This window comes from Meleagris gallopavo, chromosome 4 (genome assembly GCF_905368555.1).
Source record: "Meleagris gallopavo chromosome 4, MGAL_WU_HG_1.1, whole genome shotgun sequence".
NCBI classification, from domain to species: Eukaryota; Metazoa; Chordata; class Aves; order Galliformes; family Phasianidae; genus Meleagris; species Meleagris gallopavo.
Genome location: NC_139407.1, coordinates 36,399,357 through 36,426,631, shown reverse-complemented (window position 1 = coordinate 36,426,631; position 27,275 = coordinate 36,399,357). Strand labels below are relative to the sequence as shown.

General features: G+C 39.0%; 1 protein-coding gene and 1 long non-coding RNA gene across 25 annotated transcripts in view; one reads left to right on the top strand and one right to left on the bottom strand.

Annotated features, from left to right (window-relative positions):
* Positions 1 to 26,912, bottom strand: part of CAMK2D (calcium/calmodulin dependent protein kinase II delta) — a 162,085-nt gene extending 135,173 nt beyond the window's left edge. For all 23 annotated transcript variants that reach the window (XM_085222861.1, XM_085222862.1, XM_085222859.1 and 20 more), the window contains exons 1-2: positions 26,409 to 26,912; positions 25,599 to 25,693 (exon numbers count right to left, since the gene is read on the bottom strand). In XM_085222861.1, coding sequence (XP_085078987.1) covers positions 25,599 to 25,693; positions 26,409 to 26,476 — 163 coding nt within the window. In that variant the 5' untranslated portion in view covers positions 26,477 to 26,912. The remainder of the gene's footprint in view (positions 1 to 25,598; positions 25,694 to 26,408) is intronic.
* On the top strand, positions 93 to 22,312 carry LOC146544473 (uncharacterized). 2 transcript variants are annotated; one of them, XR_014883048.1, is made up of 3 exons: positions 93 to 332; positions 14,188 to 14,316; positions 21,683 to 22,312. It is a non-coding gene; the product is annotated as an uncharacterized LOC146544473 (long non-coding RNA). The 2 variants fall into 2 exon arrangements; XR_014883049.1 differs by lacking the exon at positions 21,683 to 22,312 and adding an exon at positions 14,640 to 15,976.
* Positions 26,913 to 27,275: the final 363 nt, after the last annotated feature.

The window sequence follows — 27,275 nt, the reverse complement described above, 5'->3', positions numbered from 1 at the left end:
ACAAAGCTCCTCTGATGTAACTCTTCAGTTTTTTGCCTCACACAAATCTAACTCCTCAGAAAAAAAAAAAAAAAAAAAAGCAGAAAGTTTTGCTCCACCTGTAGCAGTAACATTCCAGCTACAGAGACCGAACAGTGTTCTTTAGTTGAGACACGTAGTAACTGCTACGAGGATAAGACCCTTCCTTTGGGAAGCTTTCAAATCCATCAGTAATAAGAAGAACGCTACTGAGATTTTCATTACCTGAAGAGAAGATACTTTCAGGCTATTTGTTAATTACTCACTACAACTTCTAACATGAACTAAAGGGATGAATCTTTCACAATAACACAGTAAGTATATAACTAGCAAAAGCAGTATAAATATAAGCAATAAACTACTGCTCATCAGTTAAACTAAATGGATCATAGAGCGTTACTCAGCATTTCAGGAAAGTACTTATCTGGTTAAAACCATTCTGAAAAAGTACTGATGTACATTTGTACATTACTAAATATTATCTAAGGGATCTGCAAGCTTAAAGCTTCTGCACTGCATAAACTTAGCTACATTAATTAAGCCTTAATCCAGAGACATTGATTCCAGAGTTCATAGTTCAGAAGTTACAAGGATTTTGCTGTCAACTGAGTCAACCATTTCTTAGTTAAATGAAAAATGAAGTCAACACTTAAATCTGTGTCTCCCTCCACGTATTTTTTCATTTTTTTTATTACAGTAAAATAAGTACTTATAAGGGTATATGTAACTACTATTAAATATCAGAGAACTTCAGTTATCTACGAACTATTTGGACTAAGATGCAGCAGTTTGTAGATTTAAATGATCAAGTCTTACTGTTTTAGAATGGACTGGAATGATGCCATATACAGTCCTTTTATTCTACTGCCTTATCGACTTAGCAGAAAGTAAATATGGATACAAGTTTGTGTGCATACTGTCTTAAATATGCTTTGTCAATATTCGATCTCTGGGCTCATTTACCTTCATCTAAACAGCAGAGTTAAAACACTTACCTCTTTCAAAGCCACAGAATTATTGTTGTCAACTGTTTTATGATATGGTAAACTTCAGAAATTTTTAGGGTTGTTTTTAGGATTCATAATTTTACTTCACCCTGCCAAATAGTTCCAGAAGAGAAAACAGCAACTGGGCACTAGCGAGCTGCCTGCATGCCAGGACATGCCTGAAACCAATTCCAATGCACAACTGGATCCAAGTTGCTGGCCTGTGCTCAGAAACCATACAGCTAGATCACAGTTACTACTGTGTACAGCAATTCATAGGTAATACAGGGAATCAACTAGGGTATACAAATTTCATCATTTTTATGGCAAGGTTTCTCTTACACAGGTTTTCTGTTTGGTTTTGCAGTTAGTTTCTTTTTTCTTTAAATAAAGGATGTGTCCAGGTTCCCCAGTTAATTAGAAATCCCCATCTAAAGTTGTCTGTAACCCACTAATCCCAATTCACTGACCAGATTTTACACTTACAAATTTAATACTTCTAATTAATCAAGCCAAATGATCTTTGGATTGATTATACAATACTCTGAAGTACACCTCTTACTAGACATTACTCAGCAACTCATTCTCTTCATCATCCTCATCCTATTAGGAAGCTTTCAGAAGTTTTCAAAATCTGAGGAGTTTGGGCCCCCTCGGCACTGCACCAGCAGCACTTGTTATACCTAAACAGGAGACTACCACAAAGAAACATGAGTTCACCTTTTGGTCCCTATTGTAAACGAAACAACTTCAGAAACGCTTAATTAATGTGTTTACATAAATGCAACATCATCAAATGAAACAGATGTGTGTTCACAGTTCAATTTAATTATCCACGTAGTTCATCTGGACAGCATTTCATTCATGTCCCCACTTGACATGTTCATGGCTATTTTAAATACAAACAAGCTTAGAGAAAACACATGGCCGTTATTGTTTGCTTTGACGTTGTTAAGCAACTGGCAGCTTATCAGTGTCTACTGCCAATTAATCGTCCATCCCAACTTAGCAGAAGCAAGACCAGTAGGTCAAATCCTCCAATAGCTTTAAGTTCTGCATGTAAGGTTTCGCTTCCTACTACCAAAGAAGGCTCTGAAAACTCTCAGCGCACAAACCTGTATTAAGGTTTCTCTCTGCACTTCTACTGTCTTTTTTCCAGTGGTGAAGCAGCACTTTGGGTATTGGAATTAACCCTATCACATATCCACATGGACAAAGCAACAACCTATCTGAATTCAGTATGTCATGCTGTACAAAAGCTGGAGCAGAATACAATCAAAGAAATCACTTTTTACAGTTCGCTTCCATCCTTAAGTATGAGGGTTTGCTGCTCCAAAGGTCTCCCATTTTTATATATTGGTTCATGACATCAGAGGCAGATGGTGGTGGTAGGACAGTAGAGGCTGAACCTTCCCACTAATACATGCTACAACATGTAACAACAATAGATGTTGTTACTGTGTGACAGATGGCAGCAGAGGGGCAGCCTGACAGAATGGTGTCTGACTTAGAAGTGCATACGCCAAACAGAGAGCACACTGAGGCAGTGGGTGGTGCATTTCAGCGTAATAGCAGAGGGCTGCCTCCACTGGTGCAGGTTGTTATGAGCACGGCACTCAGTCTCTCGTTCATCACTGGTGCAAATACATGGCTATTAATGGTGACAGTGTTGAAAACAAGCTTAGTATTACTGTGCTCTTTGCAGTTTCCATGGAAATAAACAGGAGGCAAAACTTTTAGAGCAACCTATACAGTTGTTCAGAGCGTAATGATATAACATCTGCCATCCTTCATAAGTGCACCTAAATTCAGGTTTTCACATGTAAATTACTTCAGCAAACAAATGAAACTGCATTGAATCACACTTACTGTCTTGAAGCCTATATCTTCAGTCCTCCTTATTGCCACTTTTTATTTTCCTTGATTATTAAACTTCTTCAAGAATTTTAATTTCCAATTTCCTTGAGCAAAAAGAATTCCCAGCTTCTGTCTGACTGTTTGCTTAATGAGCTGGATACTGTGCTGATAGCACTTCTATTTAAAGATACATTTTTAATTGCCCACTCATATCTCAATTTAACATATCTGCAGTTAGCAGTCATGTCCATATTTCTGGTTATAGATCTAATCATCAGTTCAAAAAGTCTAACAGAATGCAGAAGAAAGCATTCAAGACTGAACAAAACTGTCTATTCACCAAGGATATTTCATTCCTTTATCTCTAACAATTGTAAAAAATACGAGTTTAACAAAATAAAATTTCATCTAAAGTATAGAGTGTATTCTGATAGCATTTGAACATTACACATCCATGCTTTTTTAAAAAACTTACCACTATCTATTTGTGAACTAGGACTTCATCACAAGAGCAGCAGAGTGATCTCGAATGTTCACAAAATAGCTATGTTTAGTCTTCACTGAGGTGGGCCATGCTAATTTGTGCCTCAGAGGGCACAAATCCCTCTATCGATTCTTTGGTACAAATGGTCTGTTAACTACACTGATTCTGAAGGACAAAACTCTACAAGGTGTCCAAAGCAGTTCTGATACCCCATTAAATTAGAAGCTGTCTTCCATTCCCAACCTGGAGATCAAAAGTATCTAAACCACACAAAGGAAGCAGGGAACTTTACTGTAATCCTCCATAAAGTGATAATGAAAAAGGTTTCCACTGGGAAATTTTAAAGGGAAGTTGAAGTCAAGAGCTCAAAAAAGCCAAAACATCATGCGCAGCAATAATAATCTGGTAGGACTAGCAACACTGGATAAGTCTAGAGGGTACATATAGTAAAGATCCACAGGAGAGAAAAACTGTCAAAGGCAAGTGTTTCAAACCTAGACTGCATGAAGACAACTCAAGTACAAGGAAGACTGGGATGTCACTCAATGATTCACACTAAGTTTAAAAGACCTTCTTCTGAAACAAAAACAACCACAGGAGGAGCCAAGAAAAAGAATCTTACAGAATGAGTTAACCACTGAAGGGAATAGCATATCTAACATGCATTCACTCGCTGTTAAAATTCTTTGGCTCTTCATGTGACTCTGGAGATCAGCATTAACGAACAGTCAGTAAGGTGAGCATGTTCAGAATATATCATTAAGTCTATAAAACTTAAGGTAGCATTATTGAAAAATCAAATTGTGATCGTAAAAAAAAAACTTCCCCGAGAAATAAATATATTTTATTAATGATCATGAATATATTAATAATTCTACGTGTATTTGACCAAACTCCCATAGAGATGGGATAGTTATTTTTTAAACACTAGTAGATTACATATTATCTTGACATTCAACCTGAAGAGCTACTAGTGGTGAATACACATACTAGTAGTAGGATAATTAAAAAAAAAAAAAAAGCTTAAAAAAAAGCCTGAAAACCAAGAGGTGTAAATTTGACTTATTCAAATCAAGAAAAAAGGCCTACAAAGCTAAATCAATCATCCAACTGTAGTGAATATTGGTTGGGGCACACCCCCAACCACTGGATATCAGAATGACACTATTCAGTACTTACAAATTTAAAAATATTTATATTCATTTCAAGGTGAATACTGAAAAGATAGTTATTCCTCCCCTCCACTTCCATTTGTTTAGTATTTGGCTGGTGCTTCATTATTATCTATAAGCATAATCTGTTCAAGCAGTAAGAAAGAAAAGGCAATTGATTACCTTCTAGTAAAGGACAAACTAGGCTGAAATATTACACAGTTCCTTCAGTTTAAGTAAATCTATAATATTCAGAAGAAACACAAACATAAAAAGCAACCTGTGATGCTAATACAAAAATACAGCACACTCTCCTATAAATTTAGATGAAATAAGAAATTCTGCCTCAGAATAGCACTTCTCTACAGAATTATATACATTTCCCCCATGATCCATGAGAACTGCAGTGTTTCCAATTTACTCTTCTCCGATAGGAGATCAGTGGCATTTCAGTTCACAATTTGCACTGAAGATACTTGACAAAATTTCTCAACTGAGAATATCAGCTGAACTGATATTTTTGCTTTTGTTGTCCATCACCCCCCGTAACAAAGGAGCTGCTTCCCACATCAGACCTTACTCAGCATGTCTCATTGCACTTTTGACATTTTCAAAACATTACTAATTTCTTCTGAATTTTTCACAAAAAGATTCTATATCACATAATTCTATTTCATTGAAGTACCCGAACACAAGCTTTTGTCTTATCCATACTGAAACTTGCTAAGAAGTTTCCGCACAGAACTATTTATCCCAAACAAGCTAATCATTCTTTGAAATTATTTTATTGCTCTGTGTAACTCTGTCATTCTAAGATTGGAACTGAGATCAAGGCCACCTCTGTAACAGTGAAAACCAGCAAAAAGAAACAGCATACTGGAAAGTCTTAAAAACATAGAAAATTTAAAAACTATTAAATATTATCGCCAGAGCTCTTCTTACACTGCTGTTTTTAAAAGGGAGTTGAACAGTGATGATATTTGCCTATGGCAAAAAAGCCTAACTTACTTCCTATCCTTGCCAGAAATGTAAGAGGTACAGTGTGTTTCTCTAAAATATCCTAATATTACTATATTAGCAATGTCTTTTTGAACTATTTATGCAAGGAAATGTAGCAGAACAGTCTCAGAAGATCTGTACATCTATGCAGTAATTCATGAAAGTTTACAGGTACACTTAAGCATGAATACTTAATACAAAAACAGCCTTAAGCTACGTGAGAGACAATTCTCAATTAAAATTGAGAGTGGTAATTCCTGCTTTTTAGATATGAATTCCCAGGGGCTATTGTTCTTTTACCTGTGGTTTTTACTATCCATCCAGAAAGCACCACTTGATTTGAATGCAATCAACTTTTCAAAGAGGCTTTATTTTAGTGTCAAGAGACATGATACATAGAAACAAACACAAAATAACTGCAGCAGAAAAGCATCCCTTCCACTTTACTGTCTCCAAGAATGAACGTGGTCTTGTGAGCAATTCTGTGCCACACAAGGGCATCTTCTACCCCACACAGCTTAATTCCAGTGTGTCATAGCAAAGCAACATAAGCAAAGTGAAGTAAGCGAAGTGAAACAGTTAATATGATATTCTTGTTCCATCCTCCCATCCCAAATTGCTCTTCTCTCTCGATGCACCACATGACTACATTCATATCAGCTACCTGTTTCATTTATGATGTAGAAACAGCAGAAAAACCTAGCAAGGCCAGCTACTCACAAATAAATATCCCATGGTTCTGTGTATGAACATTTTGTAAAATGTAAAAAGACATCCAAAAGCTGAATTTCTTTAGCAGCCAAAGAAGCCTATATAAATAGCCATTTCAGCCATCTAGGGAGGTATGTATCATTAATGCTGTACCTATAAATATCTGGACAGAAGAGCCGTGATGTGAAGGAAGAAGCCTGTGCAGAGCAACTAAGTAGCTTATCAAACAGAGGTAATCCCTTTCGGAAACACGCAAAGACACTGAGAAAGGTGAATGTGCATTACAAGATTTGGAGTTTATCTGGAGAACATGTGGCACCACTGTATCAGTAGATCTGAGAACTTAGAACCATGACAAGGATCCTATTTCAGACATTCATTAAGATGAGCTCAATTTGGTAATCTCCTCTGCATGACACCTTCTTCACTAATGAAATGTGTCACTTGCAAATCTCATTGCAAATAAGAATACGTCACCCTCAGCAGGAGCATGGCTCACTTCTCAAACAAGCATTCTACAGCAGTTAAGCTGCATAATACCCTTCTTTGATTCTCAAAAGGTAAGAAAATAAACAAGTCTGTCAGGAGCAATGTTGTTTAAAGTATACTGTAGCAGTTTTATGATCATGTGATTCATCATTTAAAATATACTGTACCAAGCCCAAGCAAAATAAGGATAAAAAGCAAGACAGTCACCAGTACCCTCTATTACTCCTGTAAAATTTATTATTTTCAATAAGAATTTCTCTAAGTTTCTAATATCAGCTGAGACATTCCAATATTTGAGTTTTAAAATGCTGACTATTGCTCTAGGCTATTTTTAGTCAAATAGTGGCAGGCACAAAAAGGATTCCATTCACAGAATGTTCTACTATGATATGTGAAAACAAGACCAAGAAGTAACATGGGTTAATGTCATATTACACAGACACCAGAAGTTGTTCATTTCTTAAAATAATAATAAAAAACCAAACCAACCATAATCACATCATTTTAAAATATCTTACAGAAGTAAGCCTATGTTTTCCTTCTACTTGCCATTAAAACTCAAGAGATGCCATTCCAAAGCAAGATATTTGGTGCTATACCCCAGTCCGTTAAAATTTTTATGATTTTCATACAATCATTTATATTGCTTATAAGGATTGTCATTTTTGTGCCATATCAGCAGCAAGATAAACACTACCAGCCACATCAATATAAAAGACCCTCAGCTTCACCTGAAGCTGCAGAAGTACTTATAGCTGAAGACATAAGCAGCAGCAATAGGTAGAGTACAAACAAGATGCCAAACACCTAACTTGCTTATTATTCTGCAAACAATACACAATTGTTAAAAGAAGTCTGCTCTATCAGCACTGCCTACAAGGAATATTAATTATCATTAATAAACACAATTTATTTGCCCCTTGGCTTCAGTAGCAAACAGAAAATAGTATCAGTTTCAATCAAGTTGAAATAACTTTGGTAATTGTTTCATGTTTTATATAGATATATAAATAAATATCACATATCAAATTGAACAAGCTACAAACTGGCATAATCTGTCAAATCAATCACATACACTAATTAGCTCTGCTACTAATACACATTTGTTTGTACTAGAACTAAGCAATCACTGAGCAAACCAAGACGATCACCAATCTGGGTCTGAAATTGATTGAAAATCATGATTTCCTGCAGTATGTAAACACAAACAGACTTAAGGTATATTTATTCCAATGGATTAGTAACAGGTTTCAAGGTATGTAGCTAATTATCACGCTGAACAAGGATGTGAAGATTCCTTAAAGACACAATTTTATCAGTTCACAGTCTGATTTTCAAGAATACTTCACTAAAGGCACCATGCTCAAAGTTTGCAATAAGTTGACAATGCATGTATTTTTCCTGAAGCAATCCTTCTTTCCAAGCTACTGCTACAGTGTAAAAAAAAAAAAAAAAATAAAGTGTCCTTATAAAACTGAATATTTCTATATTACTACTAATCTAGGAATGGGAAGGTATTGGCTCTGGTTCTTCACTTCAACATTAAAACCCCTCATTGAAAAGGGTTCTCTAAATTATCCATCAAATATGCTGGCAGGAAAAAAAATCAAAAATAAAAATCCTAGTGCTGTTAGAAAAGTAGAAAGTATATAGTGGCCTCAATATAACTAGCTAGAAGTAGATTAGATGTGGTTGAAGTAGTATCACTGGGGACAATTATTTCTAACTTGATCACTACATAAAATAAATCAGGTGTTTCATTTCAAATCTACCAGCGTAACTTCAACAAGAACAGAAAATACCATGCCACTCCTCCATCTACTGGAGTGGCATGATTTACACTAGAAAAAAAAAAAAAATCACATCAGAGATTTACTCAAAAAATAATCCTGGTAAAAAGAAAGCTTTATATCATAGAACCATAGAATTGCTCAGATTGGAAAAGACCTTAAAAATCATCAAGTCCAACGCAACCACAACCTGACCATACTACCCTAACTAATAACCCACCGCTAAATCATGTCCCTGAGCACCACATCCAAATGGTTTTTAAACACGAGGGATGGTGACTCAACCACTCCAGAAAAGGTGAACCAGCTTCTAAATACATAAATGAATAGCCTATTGGTGCCCATTTCCAAATATAAAAAAAAAGAACAAAGTGCAAATACTGAACCACAAAAGCACATTACAGTTCCAAGTGTTATTTTAAATGTGTCAAGTTAGTTTTTGTGATAGCCAAATGGTGATCTGACAAGTCTAGTTGTGAAACCTTTCTCATGGCCCACATTACACATGCACAAATGCAAGACAAGCTCTACAAAAGGAGAATGCAAGGGGGTTTTTAATAGACCGTCTGAAAGCTCTTTCCATCATCCACTTATTAGAATCACTGAAGCTCTACTAATCAGAGCAACTCACCTTATTTTTATTTGGCTCAACATTTCCTGGATGACTGGCAGCAATATTATACATACATAAAAATTTTGTGACATACTCTGTAATTTTCCTATCAGCTCCTATGTTTAAGGGGATAGAACACTGACACCAGCCTAGGCTGGTGAAGGGATACCCTCAAAATCCTCTGCTTGTTTTGATACAGGACACAGCTACAAACACACCAACAGAATTACCTACAACATTTCAATGGTTCATTCATCTTTAAAAAGATAGAAGAAACAATTCTGAAATCAGTCTCTGAACTATTGCTGTCTTACTAGGAGCAATACTCTGGTACCTGATTCAGCTCCTGATGATTAAAGGGGATCATTGGAGAAGCACACAAAACTGAAAAATTTAACATGCTATTTCCTAAAAGAATCATCGGAAATCAAAAGTTAGAGGCAACACTTGGTATTTTACTGTAATTTCTTTGGCAGAGGGTATAACACAGCCATCTGCCATTTTAATACCATTGGTTCCCCATCTGTCCTTGGCACCGTGCTACTGCATAAATTGAACTGTTTAACAAGTTATTCTTTAAAGTTAATCCTACTGAGAAAAATGAATTAGAAAAATGAAATTCAGAGGAGAAATTATGTATCATTAAGGTTACATCAAGCAGCTCACCACAGGAGTACACACAAATGCAGTAGTAATTGTTGGTCATGACACCACTGATGAACGTAGCAAAGAGCTGCCATCACAGTAAACAATTGGTTCTGACAGAGACGGGATTGTGCTGAAACTTGGAACACAAAGATCAGATAAAGGTGTGTTCATCACGGATTCATCTCAGATTGCCACCTCACTGTTCTCCCAGAGTTTCACAGGCCTCTGCCGCAGATTTTTGTTAGGCCGATAAAAGTTCTTATGAAGCTGTTCCAGGCCAGCTTTCTAACCATCACTCTCCAGTACAGGAAGATGTAGGGATTCAAAAAGATACAGTTTCTGAATTCTTTGATTTTCAACCACACTAAGGTAGATACTTCCCAAAACATGTTGTCACCAAACTATAGAGATTGCTGTTTGCTACTACTGAAAAAACATTCAAGCTTCCCATTTTACACTTCCTTATTACTGGACTCTGATTATTTTATTTCATTAGAGAATACAAAAAATAGTCATATCCAGGTAATAACAACAGACAGAGAATGAACAGATGAAAATACGTATCTGATTTTTGGTTTAATCTCCAGATACTCTCAAAGAACTACGGACTCTTCACCAATTTTGTTGGTTTGATTTTTTCCCCCCTTTCCAAGTTAACTATATAAGTGTCAAAGGTTGATGCTTTAATTACACATACTTAGGAACCTAATGAAATACTGTCAGTAGGCAACAGAGCTGTAACATTATTCAGGTTTTTGCACAGTTAAACACTGAGCTAAGTTTTTTCCACCATCTTTAAAAATTACTCTTCCCCTTTCATAACCAACCTTTTCAAATTTCTAAGTCAATTAAAGGAAGAACATTACAAGTATTCAAACCAACTCTGAAAACTCGATGACAGGTTTGACAACATCACTCCCTCCTGCGCAGTCTTTCATTTTTATATCAGGCAAGAAAGCTTAGTCATTAACAAAAGTATTGTGCATTTGCAATGCTTGGCACTCATCAATCCACCACAGAACATCAGTTTATTTAATATGATGTAGTGGCAAGCTGTCTTATACAGCTATAGGAAGTCTCATGAAAACATTAAAGATCTTCACATTCTGTAAAGGTATAATTGTAAATACACAATAGAATGTTATATGTATTATAAAGTCTTTTTCTGCTTTATACTTCAGTGTAAGATTCTTCAAGAGAAACTTTCAACAGTCTACAACAGAATACTAGCCACAGAGCTTTTTTTTTTTTTTTTTAAACCCTCAATGCAGTTTTCTTTAGCTCATAGAATCATAGAAGTATCCCAGATTGGAAGGGACCCATAAGGATCACTGAGTCCAACCTCTGGCTCCACACAGGACCATCCAAAATCCAAACCCTATCTGAGTCTGAGAGCACTGTCCAAATGCTGCAACAGCCTGGGGCTGTGCCCACTGCCCTGGGCAGCTTGTTTCATGCCCGCTGATGCAGAACCTTCCGCTAACCCACACCTGCCCCTCCGCTGACACAGCTCCGTGCCATTCCCTCGGGCCCTGTCACTGTCCCCAGTGAACAGAGCTCCCTGTGAGGAGCTGCAGCTGCCATGAGGCCTCCTCCTCAGCCTCCTCTGCTCTGGGCACCACAAACCAGGACATCCCAGCCACTCCTCACACATCTTCCCCTCCAGACCCTTCACCATCTTCGTAGCCCTCCTTTAGAGGCTTTGTAATAGTTAATGGCCTTTTTGCACTGTGGCATGCAACATTGCACACAGTACTTGATACTGGATACAGATAACATATTATTTTGGGCTCAAGGCACACAGATTAGTATGGATATGGTAGAATGATGGGATAACGTGATGCTATAATAATATTTTCAATTCTTGAAAATATTTCTATGAGCAAAAAACCCAAACACGTTAGATGAATATCTAACACTTTCCAGATAAAACAACTAGATTTTTTCCCTCTAGACTTCCAATTATTTAAAGTAATCATTATGTTTTGTCTTGGTGATCGTTTTCCTGCCCATGCCCCCTTTTAACTAGATCTGTTCTCTATCCAAGACACAGCCCGTACTCACACATCATAAAACATAGGAGTCCATAGTACACAGATTCCAGATGGCCACATGTATTGCTTTAATGTGATTACAGATAGGTTACAAACGAAATTCAGAATTAAAATTAAAGCAATATTGTTAAATGTTACCACTGTGTTGCCTAATCAAGCAAAGGAGTATTCCAAACACAGGTTATCAGACAAGGAATTATTTAATACATTAAAAAAATTGGTACAGAAAGCACAACAAGGATGTGTGAACACCATGGAATCTGAAACTAACCATATCCCTCTGTTATCTCACCAAAAGTTGCTAAGGATACAGGTACCAGACTAAACACGATCAGGTTACAGCAACTGAAGAAAATTATTGCCTATGTGTGGAATTTCCTGACTGGATGCAGTTAAGTCTGCCTCAGTTGCAAAACAGAAACACATTAGCTTAAACATCACCTACAGAGGTTCTTAGATCAAGTCTATATATATAACTTCCTCAACAGTTTCTTCAGCCTAAGTAAAAGCTTTCTCACACACTCTGTTCTTGGCACAGAAACAGTTATTACATTAAGAATATGGAAACATAAAAAATTTCCAAAGACCTGAAACATCAAATGCAAATGCTTGCCTTGCTTGCATTCTTTCATGCAAACCCAGAAGCAAATTTATTCTGCAAATATCTACAGTTCATATAGATAATCTTATATAGCATATCCACATATCACAGTGGCATACAAGCCTTTGGATTTACTCCAGTAGTAGAGAAGCTCCCAGAGGAGCTGACAATCTCTACTTAATAGAAGATTTCTGTGGGTTGGATTATTTGTTGTAGTTTTTGTTTGCTTTTAAACACCTTTCTTTATTTTGGGGCTGCTCTGAGTAATATTGGTAAGTATTGTACACATCATTCTCATGTTAAAAATGCATAGATAAAATACAACCAAAGCTTTCTTTCCTTCCCCCCACAATCACAGCTTAGATTATTCAGTAATCTTTCTACAGAAACATGGAACTAGGTGGATCAACTTCAGATATGCAACCTTTGAGTTTTCTTCACAGAATTTGCATCGTCTGTTCAACATCTAACATGTTGAAAGAACATAGATCCGGTTCAATTCACTCTTTTACTCTCAACATTTGGTAACACTGGCTTTAGCTTGGTATCATTACTTGGTTACTCAAGAATTTGGTGTTAATTCTAATTTATCAAAGTCTGGCTTTACAGCCCTTGTTTGTATTTCACTACTGGAATCAAGCCACTCATTTTTTCCCCATTTTTGTACAACTGTCCTTTAGCTTGTCTGATTTCCAACAAGGGAACATTATTATCCCTGTAAAGATCTCCTTCCTTTCCTCCTCAAGAACGGTCATCTGACATAGCAAGAAACTCAGTGAAGTAATGAAAACAATTTACTGAAAACAATGGGAGATTCTTCTAGTTTTAAACCTGTCCAGCATCCTTTTTATTACTAAGATTTATTAAACAACAAACTCAAAATTAAAGGAGCCACTCTACTATTACAAAGTGAAACTAATCAAACAGCCTAGAAATTTACAAAAGCAAGTAGGCTTAGTACTCCACCTTTATAAATACGTACATCCCATATTAAAAAAAAGTTACTCAAGTTTTAAAAAAAGCAAACAGCAGCATGACCATTTATGTGAAATTTTATTTTTTGTTACTAGTAAAACATTTCTGTGGAAAACTTGTTTCATACTGTTTTTAATGAAAATCAACTATTTTCTGTGTAGGAAAGTAAGTTTGTGACAAATGCAAACCCAGGCACTGATGCCATGAATGCTTACACGTTAGCAATATTCATCACACTGATCTCTATTGCTAAACAAACACCATTGTTGACTTTCATAAAGTTACCTCACTTCCAAGACCAAATTGCAGAAGCTGGATACAATTACAATTAACTTTTCTGTTCCAAAAAAGATACACTCACTAAATTCAAGATTTTAAAACTACCTAATCTAGATGTATTTTAGCCTTGAGCTGGAAGGGACACCAAGTGTCCAGCCCCTATGGAATGTACAAGGAAGTGAGGCAGCAATGGCTAGTAGGCCCCTGAAGCCTAACAGAGGGTGCCACAGAGTGCCAGCACACTTACCAGACAGGAGCAGTTTCCCAGTTCTTCCCATTTTGAGAAATTTTAAGAGGAAGAACTTCTAAGAAAGTAATGGACTCAAAATAACAACAACAAAAAAAATCCACACCTTAGAATCCACACTGAGCTTGTTAGCATTTTTATATGCTGTATTTTATAAGCCGAACAATTCAATAATTAGCAACATTTTTAAGTTTCAATTTAGGGTGTGAATCAATACAGGGCATTAAAAACAGAAACTAAGCTACTGTAAGTACGTTTGCATAATTTTTTTTTCATGTTCTTCAGCTATTTTGTTGAAGATGAGAGCATCTGGGGTTGAAGAAACAGAAGTCAACACTCAACAGCAACTCTTCGTAATTTAGCTCACTTCGTGGAGCTAGTTCCGCAGCAGTTTCCACCTGACCTTCCACAGAGGTGAGAATAACAGCAGGCTGTTTCAGAAACTGAATATAACATTCCTGTGATTGAAAGGACTGGTTTCTGACTTAGCTCTCAAACAGGCACGATCCTGGGAAATTGTAGAACACAAACACAAAACTCCACACATCTAACTATATGCATGCATATCAGTTATTGGCTCTCAACAGTAACATATATTAAATGTTCTATGCCATTTTTCCAAGCAGGAATACCAATGCTTCCTGCAGGGGTCATTTGCTTAAGATGTGGAAATAAAGCATATGGGACATTTGGGGATTAGTAAAAACTACTCATCAGAGTACCTTTGAAATTTGTAGGAAGCTGGTAAAAGGTGACAGAGAGCACAGCGATGAAAGCGACAGCCAAAGTAAAAATAATAAAGAAGTTCTTCAAATCATCAGTCCCTGAACCAGTCTTAATATTTCAGATGCTTTGTTACTAAGGTAAATAAACATGACAGCTATATATGTCAACTCCAATTTTCTGTTTCAAACTTCCATACAGAAAAGTTAGACCATTAATAGAGTGCATGGAAGGAAGAATGGCCATAATGGTGGCAAGTCTATTATACAGGAGGAAGCTAAAGGAAGATGGCTGTTATGGAAAGAAAGAAAAGAAACAAGATAGTCCTTGATAAATACACTGATAAAAGATGAATTCCCTGAAGGACAGCATAGGCACAAAAAAAATGAACAATGTCCATGAATACATTTGAGCTGTAGATCAGAATTCTTCCAACTAAAAGAATGCAGTATTGAATTACTGCTTCAGTAAAGGAGAAAGGACTAAGCCCCTTGCCTCATTAGTTTACATTAAGACAGAGCTTGATTAAGGAGATGATTTACTCTGCTAAAGGAGTAACTTCACTCCAGATATCATTTTAACTATATTCCCTCTTTTTTCCTCTTAAAGCCAACCCCATGTGGTTTGAAGCTCAGATTTCTTATCCCATAGAAGCCTGGAGATAAAGATGTTTTGAAAGCGCAAGGTCAAAGTTTTAGCTAGATTGAAACTGCTACATGAAACAGGGAACACACAGCACTGAACAAGAAAAACTAGAAAAAAAAAGATTCTTAGTTTGACTTTCAAGCATTGCTAACTGACCAATTCCTACCATTCAAAACTTTCCTCCAGCCTTCTTCAGTAGAAAGATAGTTGGGGATAGAAGTGATTCACTCACTTGTATTTACAGCAGGTAAAAGAAACATTTTCTCAAGTGTTCCATACTTTAAGGATTATAAGTATTGTTGAGATATTTCAACTCCAGGAGATCTTTATGTCTGCAAGAATACTATGTGAATGTAATAAAACTAACACAAAGAAGTATAGAATGAATATAAAACCTCACGGTTTTGAGGCATAAGTTTCCACTGGTAACAGATTGGAAACATATTTGTGGGTCCTTGTCTGTGCCTCTTAATTTCAAGTTTCCCAAAACCATCTCTGAGACGTCATGAACTTATCACCATCTGTACACTAGATGGGTTATCGACACGGACCCTAAAACATCTGCAGTATTAACATATCTCCTAGGAAGATGGATGGACCATACAGTAGAGGCAACTTCTACTCTGGAAAAATGAATCTCATTAGTAAACTTGTTTTGATTTACATGGTATTGAAAGTAATTTGTTACTTAATTTCAATAGATAAATCGTAATAACCACAAATAAACAAAAATGTAAAGACATCCGTTCTTGTTCTCATTACAAGTAAAATTACATTAAGTTAATAAGCCTTTTAGCATGAAACATTTTTCTAAACCAAAAAAGCTGGCTGAGTACACACAAGCTCTGCCAAGCTCTACTGGATCTTTTTCCTGCATCTAATACACACATTCTTCTCCCTCTCCCCCCATTTTTTTCAGACTGAGCAACTAAGAAATGTTCTTAACATGCTAAAATCTACCAAGTATATATGAGGAGTATCAGTAAGAGCACCATGGAAATGTACAGAAATTTGACTGAAAATAAATTGCCTTTTCCTCCCCTTCTGGGAGACTGATGCTTAAAGCAGCCTTGGAAATATGCTTCCTTTGCCATCATTAGAAGGAAAGGGCATTAAATCCCCACGTGCACACATCAGTGCAATCCTAATTACTATTTCATAGCTGTCCGTGCTGCATAAAGAAAACAAGTACTAAACAATCCACCATACACCTGACCTTCATTTCATTTAAAAAACAGTATATGCAGCACAAAAAAGCACCAAGAATGTAATCTTTAGATTTTCTAGACTCCAGTGTTTCATAAGTAACTAAATCATTGAAGATTATTTTCTGTACTGCAACATACAGCATCTTGGAGTCATTTAATATTTGTGATATCTTTCTACAAAAGGTGGAAAACAGCCTTTAGTCCAGGTTTAATAACCAAAGTTCAGGAGCACCCGGAGTTGCCCCTAGAGAAACTGAAGCTCACCTGCCCGACAGGACAAAATACTCCCTGCAATGCAGTACCACAGCAACAAAGCTCTATTAATGTTATGTGATGCTTTCATAGAATATAAAATACATTTTCATGTACAGAAGTATATGAACATAATGAGTTAAATAAACAAGCTTCCACAAGAAACCTCTGAATTTAGTGATTATGTATCCGAATGAGCAATAGCTTGTTTAGAACATACTTGGAGAGGTCTCCCAAATCGAAACCATACTTAAGCACTGGTTTGAAATCTGCTAGGCAATACAAATAACTTCAAGGTTTCCCTTGACTGATTAAATCACAAACCTATCTCTTCAAGAGGTTAAAATCTAAATGAAAGCTTAGGCTTGGCAAATCCCATCAGAATGTCAAATATGGATATTATGGAGGAACCCCATCTGTTCATGCAGCAACATGAATATGCAACGTGACTGTTGCTGCAATACTTGCATTCACACTGCGGAAAATTTACAAGTAAGCAGAAGCAGCTCCTGACTCTAATTAAATTAGGAACAAAGTTCTGAAAACATGCAATAGATTTCTTGCTATGAATACAAGCTTTGTATGCTGCAAATGTACATATCTCATCCTCTCACGTGTTCAGATGGTGAAACTTTACAGCAGAGGTGTGTCATCCTTTCTGCTTACACAAAGGTTTGTTAATCGTCCTTGCTGGGCAAGGTACACTGTTCATTTTAGTGCTGGGACAGGAAAACGTATAGAAGACCTTCTTGCTGTGTTATCCAGCACATTGCCCCCAATGCTGTACACCATTAACAGTCTCACAGGGAAGGAGAGCTGCTGGACAAAATATTGGATGAGTTGTTCTGAAGGACTGCATACCTGCTTACAGACAATTCGCAAAATCCTGAACTAATTTTACCATTGGGATTTGATACATTCTTCAATCAATCTTGCATCTGCCAAAATTCATGCGTGTGCTCACTCAATTCAGAAAGTATTCAGCTCGTCCCATCTGCTTACAAATCAGATGCTGAAGTTCTCAACTTTGCACGTTAAAAAGCTCTAAGGATCTATAGGTCACATCTGCTTGAACGTAACTGCATCTACTGTTTCCACTACACATCCAACCACACGTTAGCAGAATAAAAAGTGGTGCAAAAAGAGCATTTAGGATGGCAGGCAGGCAGGTGGGAAGCGGGGGGGGGGAAAGGCTGTGCACCTGACAACCCTATTGTTTGATTTGGCTGGAAGAGGTCAAAAGAAACCACATAGCCAGTCATAAACTTTTTCAACAAGCATACTGTACGTTTAAGGTAAAAGCAAATGCTAAAACAAATTAAGTTGGTAACTCCATTTTCAGATGCCAGACCTCTCTTGGAAAGGAAGAGGATGTCAGCTTCTTGCAGCAGCGCATAAACTCTTAGGTAGTTGTAAAAGCAAAGAGCTTTAAGAATAAAAGAGATGTCTCCTATCACAAGATGAAATGTTTCATCTTGACCGTCAAATACCTTCAACAGAACACTTCCATTACAGAATAAAATATATTCAGTTGCTTTACTTACAAAAACTCAAAAATTCACATAGAAGTTTCTCAAATCACTAGGTATGCAAAGTTACTTTCTACAAAGTACAACAAACTTAAACCAACAGCTGTACAGACTGTAACAGCTCGTTCAGCATATTAACTACCACTCTCTACACTCTAAAAGCCTAATTATAAAAAACAAATATATGCTGCAGCACAATTTATACCTCAGTTATCACTGAAGAGGCCCCAGATCGGGATAAAAGCTAAATTGGGTATAAGACGTATTCACAAATCTGAGCAAGTTCCCTCTGCCTAGCCGTGCTGTAGTCTTGGCTGAGCCTGTGCTTCTATCCAGTGAAATTTACAGAAACAACAGATTCAAGAGACAAAGTAAATTCTCACTTCAGAAGCAGCAGAAGAAGCAGAACATACCCAGCAGTTTCCAATCACATGCAACAGCAATTCACATGGCTGCAAACTTTAAGTTTGTATCACTCAAATAACAAACCCAGAACATTTTTATGGCTGACAACGTATATTAAATAACAAACAACTGTCCACCCTGGAAGAAAATACAAAAATTATGTTCACAAATATTTACCACTCTCTCTGATATCACGCACAAGACATTTCCCATAACAGCAGAATTAAAGAGAGGAGGAGTTGGCACAAACACACACCCAAAGACACGCACAGAACTCTACACGTAGAGGAACAAATAGACAGATTGGATTCCTGTGCCTCTTCAAAACATAGCAGATGTCTCTTCAAATTCAAGGCATAATTATTTGTAATAAAGAATTAAACAAAAGGAGCTACTATCTTTAGGTTTGTTCTCTATTAACCTTTTGCAATCAACAGGGGAAGTTATGCTTTCCATATAATCTTTTGAAATCCCTATATTATCCTTACAGAGCGTTTGATAAATGTGCAATAAATGTATGTGAGGAAGGAAGTTGGACCCTGACATTGATAAAACCATTGAAACACCCTGGCCTACATTTCTAAAGAGGTCAAATGAAGGACATGAACATGAAAAAAGCAGTACCTTGGCAGTACTTATATTTGTAAAGCAAAATAATTGAAATTCTCCATCTTCCAGAAATCAGCATATTTCTAGATTTCTCACAATGAGGACACAGATGAGTTTTTCAGATAGCTCAGCTGACCTGTGGTTTCAAATCGCAGCAGACATAAAACAATGCTTTCTCTGTACAGTAACATGCAAGCAGGCAGAACAATAAAGGTGAAGTGCTTATCAGAGTGCTCATTTCCTCATTTTTGTATGTGAGCTAAAGCTTTAATTTGGAAGTACAGTTTGGATAGAAGTAGCAAGACACTTCCAGAGAACACAACTTCTCTCAGACAAATAGAAAGGAAGAAAAAAGCAAAACACAAAACCCAACCAACAATAAAATCAAAAACCCCACACCCACCCGCATTTCAGTATCTAAGTGGAGATGCAGAAGAAGAGTTCACATTTTCCCCTACAAATGCTTCTCCTCTCTCTCCTAACAGAAGGAAGGAGAAGAAACTCTGGAAGGACAGCCATTCAGATGTGCAGTTAAGTCTTTGCAGTAAATGAACATAAAAACTAGAAGTACAAGAGTGCCAGAATTATCAAATTTGACAGAAAATGGCAGGAAGGAGACAGCCAAATAAATTCTAAAGAAGCCCTTTGTTGTCAATTTCAGTGGAAGAGATCTGAAAGCAGAGAGGAGAACCAGCCAAAGCAGTGACAAAAAACAATGAAAGAAAATGGGAAGTTCCAAAGAGAGCAAGATGCATTCAACCAATTCCTAATTATAAGCATGCTTAATAATCTTTGGATTTGGAATAGAAAAAAAGATTTTTTTCCTCTGTCAAACTCTGATGACAGACGTTTCCAACATCTTTTTAATTCCCACTGTCTCCCCCAAGTTACTTTAGATATCGGATTTGTGTCATGTTTCCATCTCAGTCAATAGGTACACTTTCATGAACTTCAATTCACACAATAATTTGTAAGCACTGTTTTCAGGAGTTTCACTTCAAACTGAGAAGCTACCCATCAAGGACATTTCTATAAAGTGTGTGAGGAGAACAGCACTGCAGCTCACCACAGTTCTTCACTCTGACGCCAACAACCCTAATCTGGGAAGTCTTTTAAAGCATGCACTGCAATTTTCACCTGAATTCTTACATCCCAGTAAGAACAGCAGCAAGCTACAGTGAAGATAACAGCGATGCATGCATCCTCACATTCTAGTACAGTTTATTTAAAGCACATCAGTGTATGAGCTATAAAAAGAATCTCCTTTCCTGAGAGCAACAATAGACACAATAGAAAGATACATAAATCCTTTGCAAAATAATAATAATAATAATAATAATAATAATAATGACACGATAGGAATTATAGAATACTTGCTACGGGTAATTATCTACCAACCGCCAAGAAAAATATTTTGAAATCTAGTTTAAATTCTCAGAATAAGTTTCTGTTAGCCAACATGCATCACAATGAATTCATAGTCTTCATTCACACCAGTGAATGAAAGCTTTCCAGATTTCCATCAAAAACAAGAGATAACAGAAGCTCCAAACCTTCAAAACAGAATACCTAACCATTTTTTAAATAACATTCATGAATGCTCTCCACTGCTATATAAGCTTTCAGAATGAACTTAATTTGAGAGAGCCAATAGACTGTTAAATTACTGTAATTCACAACCATAACAAATATTTGCAGATAAATATGTAAATGTATCCCTGTTGAATCAGAACATCTATGTTAGACTGAAAGAAATGTCATGGTTAGCCTGAAAGGCAGAAAGAGAACAAGCGTAGGGAAAGGACAACCATATTAGCACACAGGACTTCTTGGTACTATGGAAAAACTTGTTTAAGCATACTTCTAACACATGGAGGAAAGCAACCACACTGCCCCTTGACACGTAATGAACCTGAGAAATTACAATTCGTGCTCTCACTAAGCTGAAATGTTCTTTGCTGACAACTAAATGCCCTTAAGGAGAGTACTTGGTGTGTGAGAATAACTTCACGTGTACTTAAGAACTGAAATCAGCAATAAAATACATACACGCATTATAAAACTGTGCACAGGTAAAAGTGTACTCCCAAATTAAGATCTTCAGTTAGATTAGGAATCTTTGCTAGATTATCAACAATTTCTTCTGCTGTAGAGTACAGGAAGGCTTATTACATCTTGCCTTTCTGTAAAACATCTGGCTGCAACTGACAAAGACCAAGTACCTTATCTCCATATCAAGAAAAACTACACTGAAAAATATTCCACTCTACCCTTCACATGTGATATATCTAAATCACTTAAGGGCAGCTTTAGACACAGAAATACTCTTCCTACAGTAAGATTACTCAGTACTACCACTAAAATACTGCTCCAAAAGGTTGGTTCTTTTTTTTTTTTTTTTTTTTCCAGCCTCCTCACCTAAAACATCTTGCTGCAAGTAAGCTCAGCAGGCCTAGTGAGCTCCAGCTATCCTCTCTTCTTTGACAAATAGGAAGATGCAGAAACAACCTGGGAAGTTTCCTATCAAGAAGAAAGATAAATTATTAGTGAAGCCTCCAAGGTTGATAGCTCAAAAGCTCATTGAAGCTAACGGAAGGACTGGACCATGAAGATCACGGGAGCGGTGGACAAACAAGCAGTAACCTCCAGCTGATTCCTGTATTCCTTCCAGTAACAGGAAAGCCCTAACCAAAGAGGTTCTCACTTCTGCTGCTGCACCCAAAGGGTTGGGAGAGGAGCATCCAGGCAGCATTTACAGAAGCACTCTGGAAAAGAAAAGCATTCTCTTCTCGCAAATGTCGTTAGATTGCCATCCAAGGAACCGCTAGAGAGCAAACATCAAAATAAGCATTGGCAAGAAATTATACCCAACCAAAAAACATTAGAAAATGATTTTTGCAAGTATGATTAGAGAAACTAACACTTCTCTGATTCCTTTCCTACCCCCTTCAAAAAACGAGGCCCAAACCTGTTAAGAAAATGTCTCCGTTCCTGAAACTTGTTTGGATCAAAGCCAAAAGACTCTCAAAAAAGAAAATAAAAGATAATGACAAAAGAAACACTGATTTGTGAATTATTTTGCATTTGGCACATGCAGGGGAAAAGTTCACCTTTATCTACATTTCTTTCTACACAAGAAAAACACCACAAAGAAGCCTAAAACAACACACTTTAGAAATTGAGTAATAAGAAAATTCCAATGACTTCATCAGCCAAAACAATACAGAACCCAGAACCAGCAAACACACGCCCTTCGCTTTATTCTAAGTGTTCTGCACACTTGTTCACTACTGCATGTAGTTTTAGAGGGATGTGCAATAGAACTTTCTCCTTCCTCTTTTAAATCAGCAGCACGATTAAATCATGTGAGCTTGTCTAGAACAGACTTGATACAAAACAAGCTATTGATTTCTTAACATCAACAAAATACTTCCATTGACTTAGTAAACGTGAAGAAAAAACTGCAATTCAAATCGTTCGAACATACGATGTCCGAAATTCTTCTTGCCATACTGAGAGATTTAAAGTGCAAATAATTATTGCTATTAACAAAAATCAGAGAAATGTGTAATCTAAAGCGCCACTTAAAGGCAAATGCTTAAAAACATAATTTAAAATGTTTTTACTACATTATAGACTAAATTAGTGCATAAGATCAGAGCAGATGTGAATAACTGACCATCAGTTTAAAAGCACAGAAGTTGCTTCTGTAAAAACACAACAGAACCAAACTTCCTTTTCCCTTCAAATTGAAGCCAATGCCCATCTTACGGTTGCTCCAAAATTTCTCCACAACTAACCAAGGAATCAGAAGAGAACACACCTTCACTGGCGTAAGGAAGTCTGCATTTAGAAGGGCTGGTAAGGGGAGGATCCAAACCGTCTCTGAGATCATTTGCAGCTGGGGTGACAATTATTGTTATATCAAAGCTGACACAGTTAAATAATTTTTCAACTCAAATCATGTTAAGTTCTCCTTCAGATTAGCAGCCTTGACTCCTTCCCATCAAACACTGTAATGGCAACTCTTCCATCTTGCAAGCAAGAAGGCTCAAATTTGACATAGTGCGTCAGAGCTACAGACAAGCATGGGATACATGGCAAGCAGAGAACCCCTAACTGCTCACAGATGAAGCTCACTCAACAACGTTCTTCAGATTTACATTGTGATCTGTTTTCAGATGAGAAGTTGGGTACACCAAAGTGAACTGCTACCTCATCATAAAGCAGTTCAGACAGGAGGAGAATGAAACTTATAATTTAGATACTATTTGAGATGTAGTCTGAGTTGCAAGCTGCATACTTATTATCAGCCATGTCAAAGTATCACAGACAGAGGCACTGCAAGTAATACCCTTCTGCAACAGGGGAATTGCTTAAGATGAATCTGAAGACCTCTGTAAGAAGCTTGCTCTTCAAAAGCTGCTGAGCAGATGTTGTTATTTATTTTGTCTTCCAAAAGATAAAAACTAAATAACAGCAACGCATGTAAACTAAAAAACAAAACAAAAAAACACAACTAACACATTTCTGGAGTCTTTGAAAGCCAAGATGGAAGTGGACTCACTGCATTCATGGACATGACATCACATTCATTCAGATAGGGAAGAATATTTCACGGTCCAGTTATCAATCTAGAAAACCCAACTCCTTGCTTTATGAGCTTACGTGTTAAAGCAACACAAATTTTTCTTTGCTTGAGTTTTGCCACATTCCACCTTATCAGCCAAATTCTCCCCAGCACGCTTGGGCTCATGAATGAGCTACACTGAGAACCAACTCAGTCCTGCCTGAACAGTCAAGGAAGCACAAAAATGAAAACCTGAAAAATAGCACATCTCAAATGATGGCTTCTAAGGAAGATTTAATATTTGTATTAATTTAGCCTACCTTTCAAGATGTTATCCCATTATATGTAAAATTTAGAGCAAACAAGTAATCTGACCATTATCTTGCTACAGCTTCTCAACCTGAAAGGTACTAGATCTATAAGACTACATAGAATGTGGAGGTTTGTTTTAAGCATCAAAATTCAACAGGCCATGTCACTGCACTGACAAAAGAAACAAGGAAAATTTGATTTAAGCAAAATTGTGACATTATTTTATCTCGAGCATTAGTTCTTTCCTAATCCCTCTTCTTTTAAATCTGTCACTGTACAAAGAGGTATTCTGAAGTACAGAAAAAAAAAAAATACATCACAGAGATAGGGGAAAGACTAAAATTCAGCAAAAGGTAAAAATTAGCATTCATATTCCATTCATCAGCTGAAAACAACAACATCAACACCATGTTGAAAGATCTCCAACAGAGAACAGCAAGTTACCAGAATATGCCCTAGTGTTGCAGGAAGTATTTTAGGTGTAAATTTAATGAATTTATCCAGACTGCTGTTTACCTGCAATGATGTGTGCTGAAAGCAAACCAGACCTTAAAGACAGGTTTAGAGCTGGCACCGCTTGCTTACTCATTTCCACGTTCTTTACTATATCACAAACTCACATCAAAACAGAAGCGATGTTAACAGAGAATAATCCCTAATCCCCGACATCCTTCTACAATCACTTTGACGTGGATTTAACAAGGAATTGACATATCTCCATTGAGGCTTGCTTCCAACAGCAGTAACCTACAGCACACATGTGACTGCCCAAATATATCACAAAGACTTACCACTGACAGCCAGAACATAAGGGAAACAAACACATTACAGCCTGTGGTGCAGCAGGCATTACCGCTGGGCTGTAGCAGCGACACAGTGTTTCATTCAGAATGACCTGGGTTCACAAACCGATACTTCAAAAAAGGGAAATTTCCTTTTCCCTGGGATCTCATTGCAAAGTTCAGTACAGGATAGTGCATTTGAATCCATGAATTCAAATGAGGCCTTCATTTTCACATTTAAGTTTAAACGTAATGGAAACCTGGAATTCAGAAAAGTGTAGACACACATTTATGATAAAAGCTGCACTGTCAACTTATTTCCCAGCCTTCCCCTAGAAAATCAGTTTGCAAAATCCTTTCCAGGCTGACATTTAAATTTTTTTTCCAATATAAAAATGGGAAGAGGATGCACTAATTCAAATGACTTCATAAAGCTTCCCTTTAAGCACAGTATAGCAACAGTCACAGACCTCCACTCAGTTAACCTCTGAAACATTTAGCATAAAAAAAATAACCACAGCCTGAAAGAAAACAAAGAAAAGCCTACTGAGAAAATTAATAACCTTAATTCTTGTTATTTTGTGTTCCGTTTTAACGCTCGCCACAAGAATGCAAGAAATGAGGAGAAGGCATCGTAAATACTCGGTTGGAATATACCCACCCCTGGCCGAGAGCTTTTTGGTGTTGATGATTTTGGCAGCATACTCCTGTCCTGTGGTGATTTTCATACATCGCCTCACGACCGAGAACGCCCCTCTGCAAGCCAAGAGGGGGACAGAGCGTCAGTGTCACCCGAACAGCTCCCTGCCATTACTACCGCGCTGCCACTCATCTCAGGGAGCGGCGCGATGCCCAAAGAATTAAGGGGGGGGAGGGGGCAGGATAATAAGGAAAAAAAAAATTGTAAGGGAGGCTTTTCAGAGGCGGTCAACGTCGATTTTATTCATCGCAACAGCAAAACGCTGCTCAGAGCCGCTGGTTCGAGACGTGCGACCGAAGCCCTCGGCCGGCGTACACCACAGCCGCACGGCGGGAACGAAAGCGGCACGTTACGGCCCTGGGGCGGCACACGCCAGGGGCGGCGCGGCAGCGGGTCCCGCTCCCAGTGCCCGCGCCAACATGGCGATCGGGGATACGCGCCCCGCCGCAGGGGGGCGCCCGACGCGCCGCCCGTTGTCGGCAGTCGCGAGCTCCGGCGGCCGATAGCGCCGCAGCCCCTCACCGCCCGGAGTCCTCCGGCATTCCCAGGGATCGCCGCCCACCCGGGGCTGTACGCACCCGCGGGGTCGGGAGGGCGCACGCACCGACTCTCACACTTGAAGCAACGCCCGGGGACGAGGCAGGGCTGTAGGCGTCGCCCCTGCCCGCGGGGACCGAGCCCCCCTCTCTGCCCCCCGACTCTCGGTCCTTCCCTCCCCCCCGCCCCCGACCCCGAAGCGGCTGCCCCGCGCCCGGCGGGCTGCGTACTTACTTCCCGAGCTCCTCGAAGAGCTGGTACTCGTCGGTGAACCTGGTGCAGGTGGCGGTTGAGGCCATCATGGGGACGGGCGGCCGCCGGTGCCTCCGGCGGCCAGGGGAGGCGAGGCGGCAGAGGGGCTGCGCGGTGGGCGAGGAGAGGCGAGGTGAGGCGAGTCTCCGCGCCGGCTTCTCCTCCCAGCCGCCGCCTCTCGTGACGGGGCTGCTGCCTCCTCCCCGCCAGGCGGCTCGTCCCCGCGGCTTGGCTCTCCCCTCCCCTCGTCCCCACCCTCTGGGAAAATAAATAAATAAATAAATAAAAACGTTGCGACGGAGAGGCGGCACCGAAAGGGAAAGCAAAACCGGGGCGGGGGGCGCGGCACAGCTGCCGGTGACGGGGCGCCTCGGCCCTACGCTCTCCCCTCGTTCTGCCCCGTCTCCCGGTGCCGTGCCTCCCCCTAGCGATCCGAGCCCGCCGGTCGCGGCCGCCCCGTCGCGGCTCTCTGCTGCCGCCGCCTCGCCGCTCGTCGGGGACGCGCCGGGGCGGGGGTTCCCGCACCGCGCTCGGGGAACCGCTCTGCGCGGGGACGACCCCTCCCGCTCCGCACTGGGGACGGCGGCGGGAGGCGCACGGCGCCGCTGGCCCCGAGGAAACGGATGCACCTGCGCCCCGTTCCTCGGCGACCGCTGACGTCACCAACCGCCCCGCGGGGGCGGGGGGGCGGCCGTGCTCGTGGGCGCGCGCGGCGGCAGCCGGCGGGAAGCGCGACCGCGCGACCCCCCCCCACCCCCCATCCTTCCCGCCCCTCGCCGTCGCGTGGCGTCACCGCGGCCGCGTGCGGGAGGGGCGGAGGGCGCGGGGCTCCGCAGCCCGGGGAGGGCG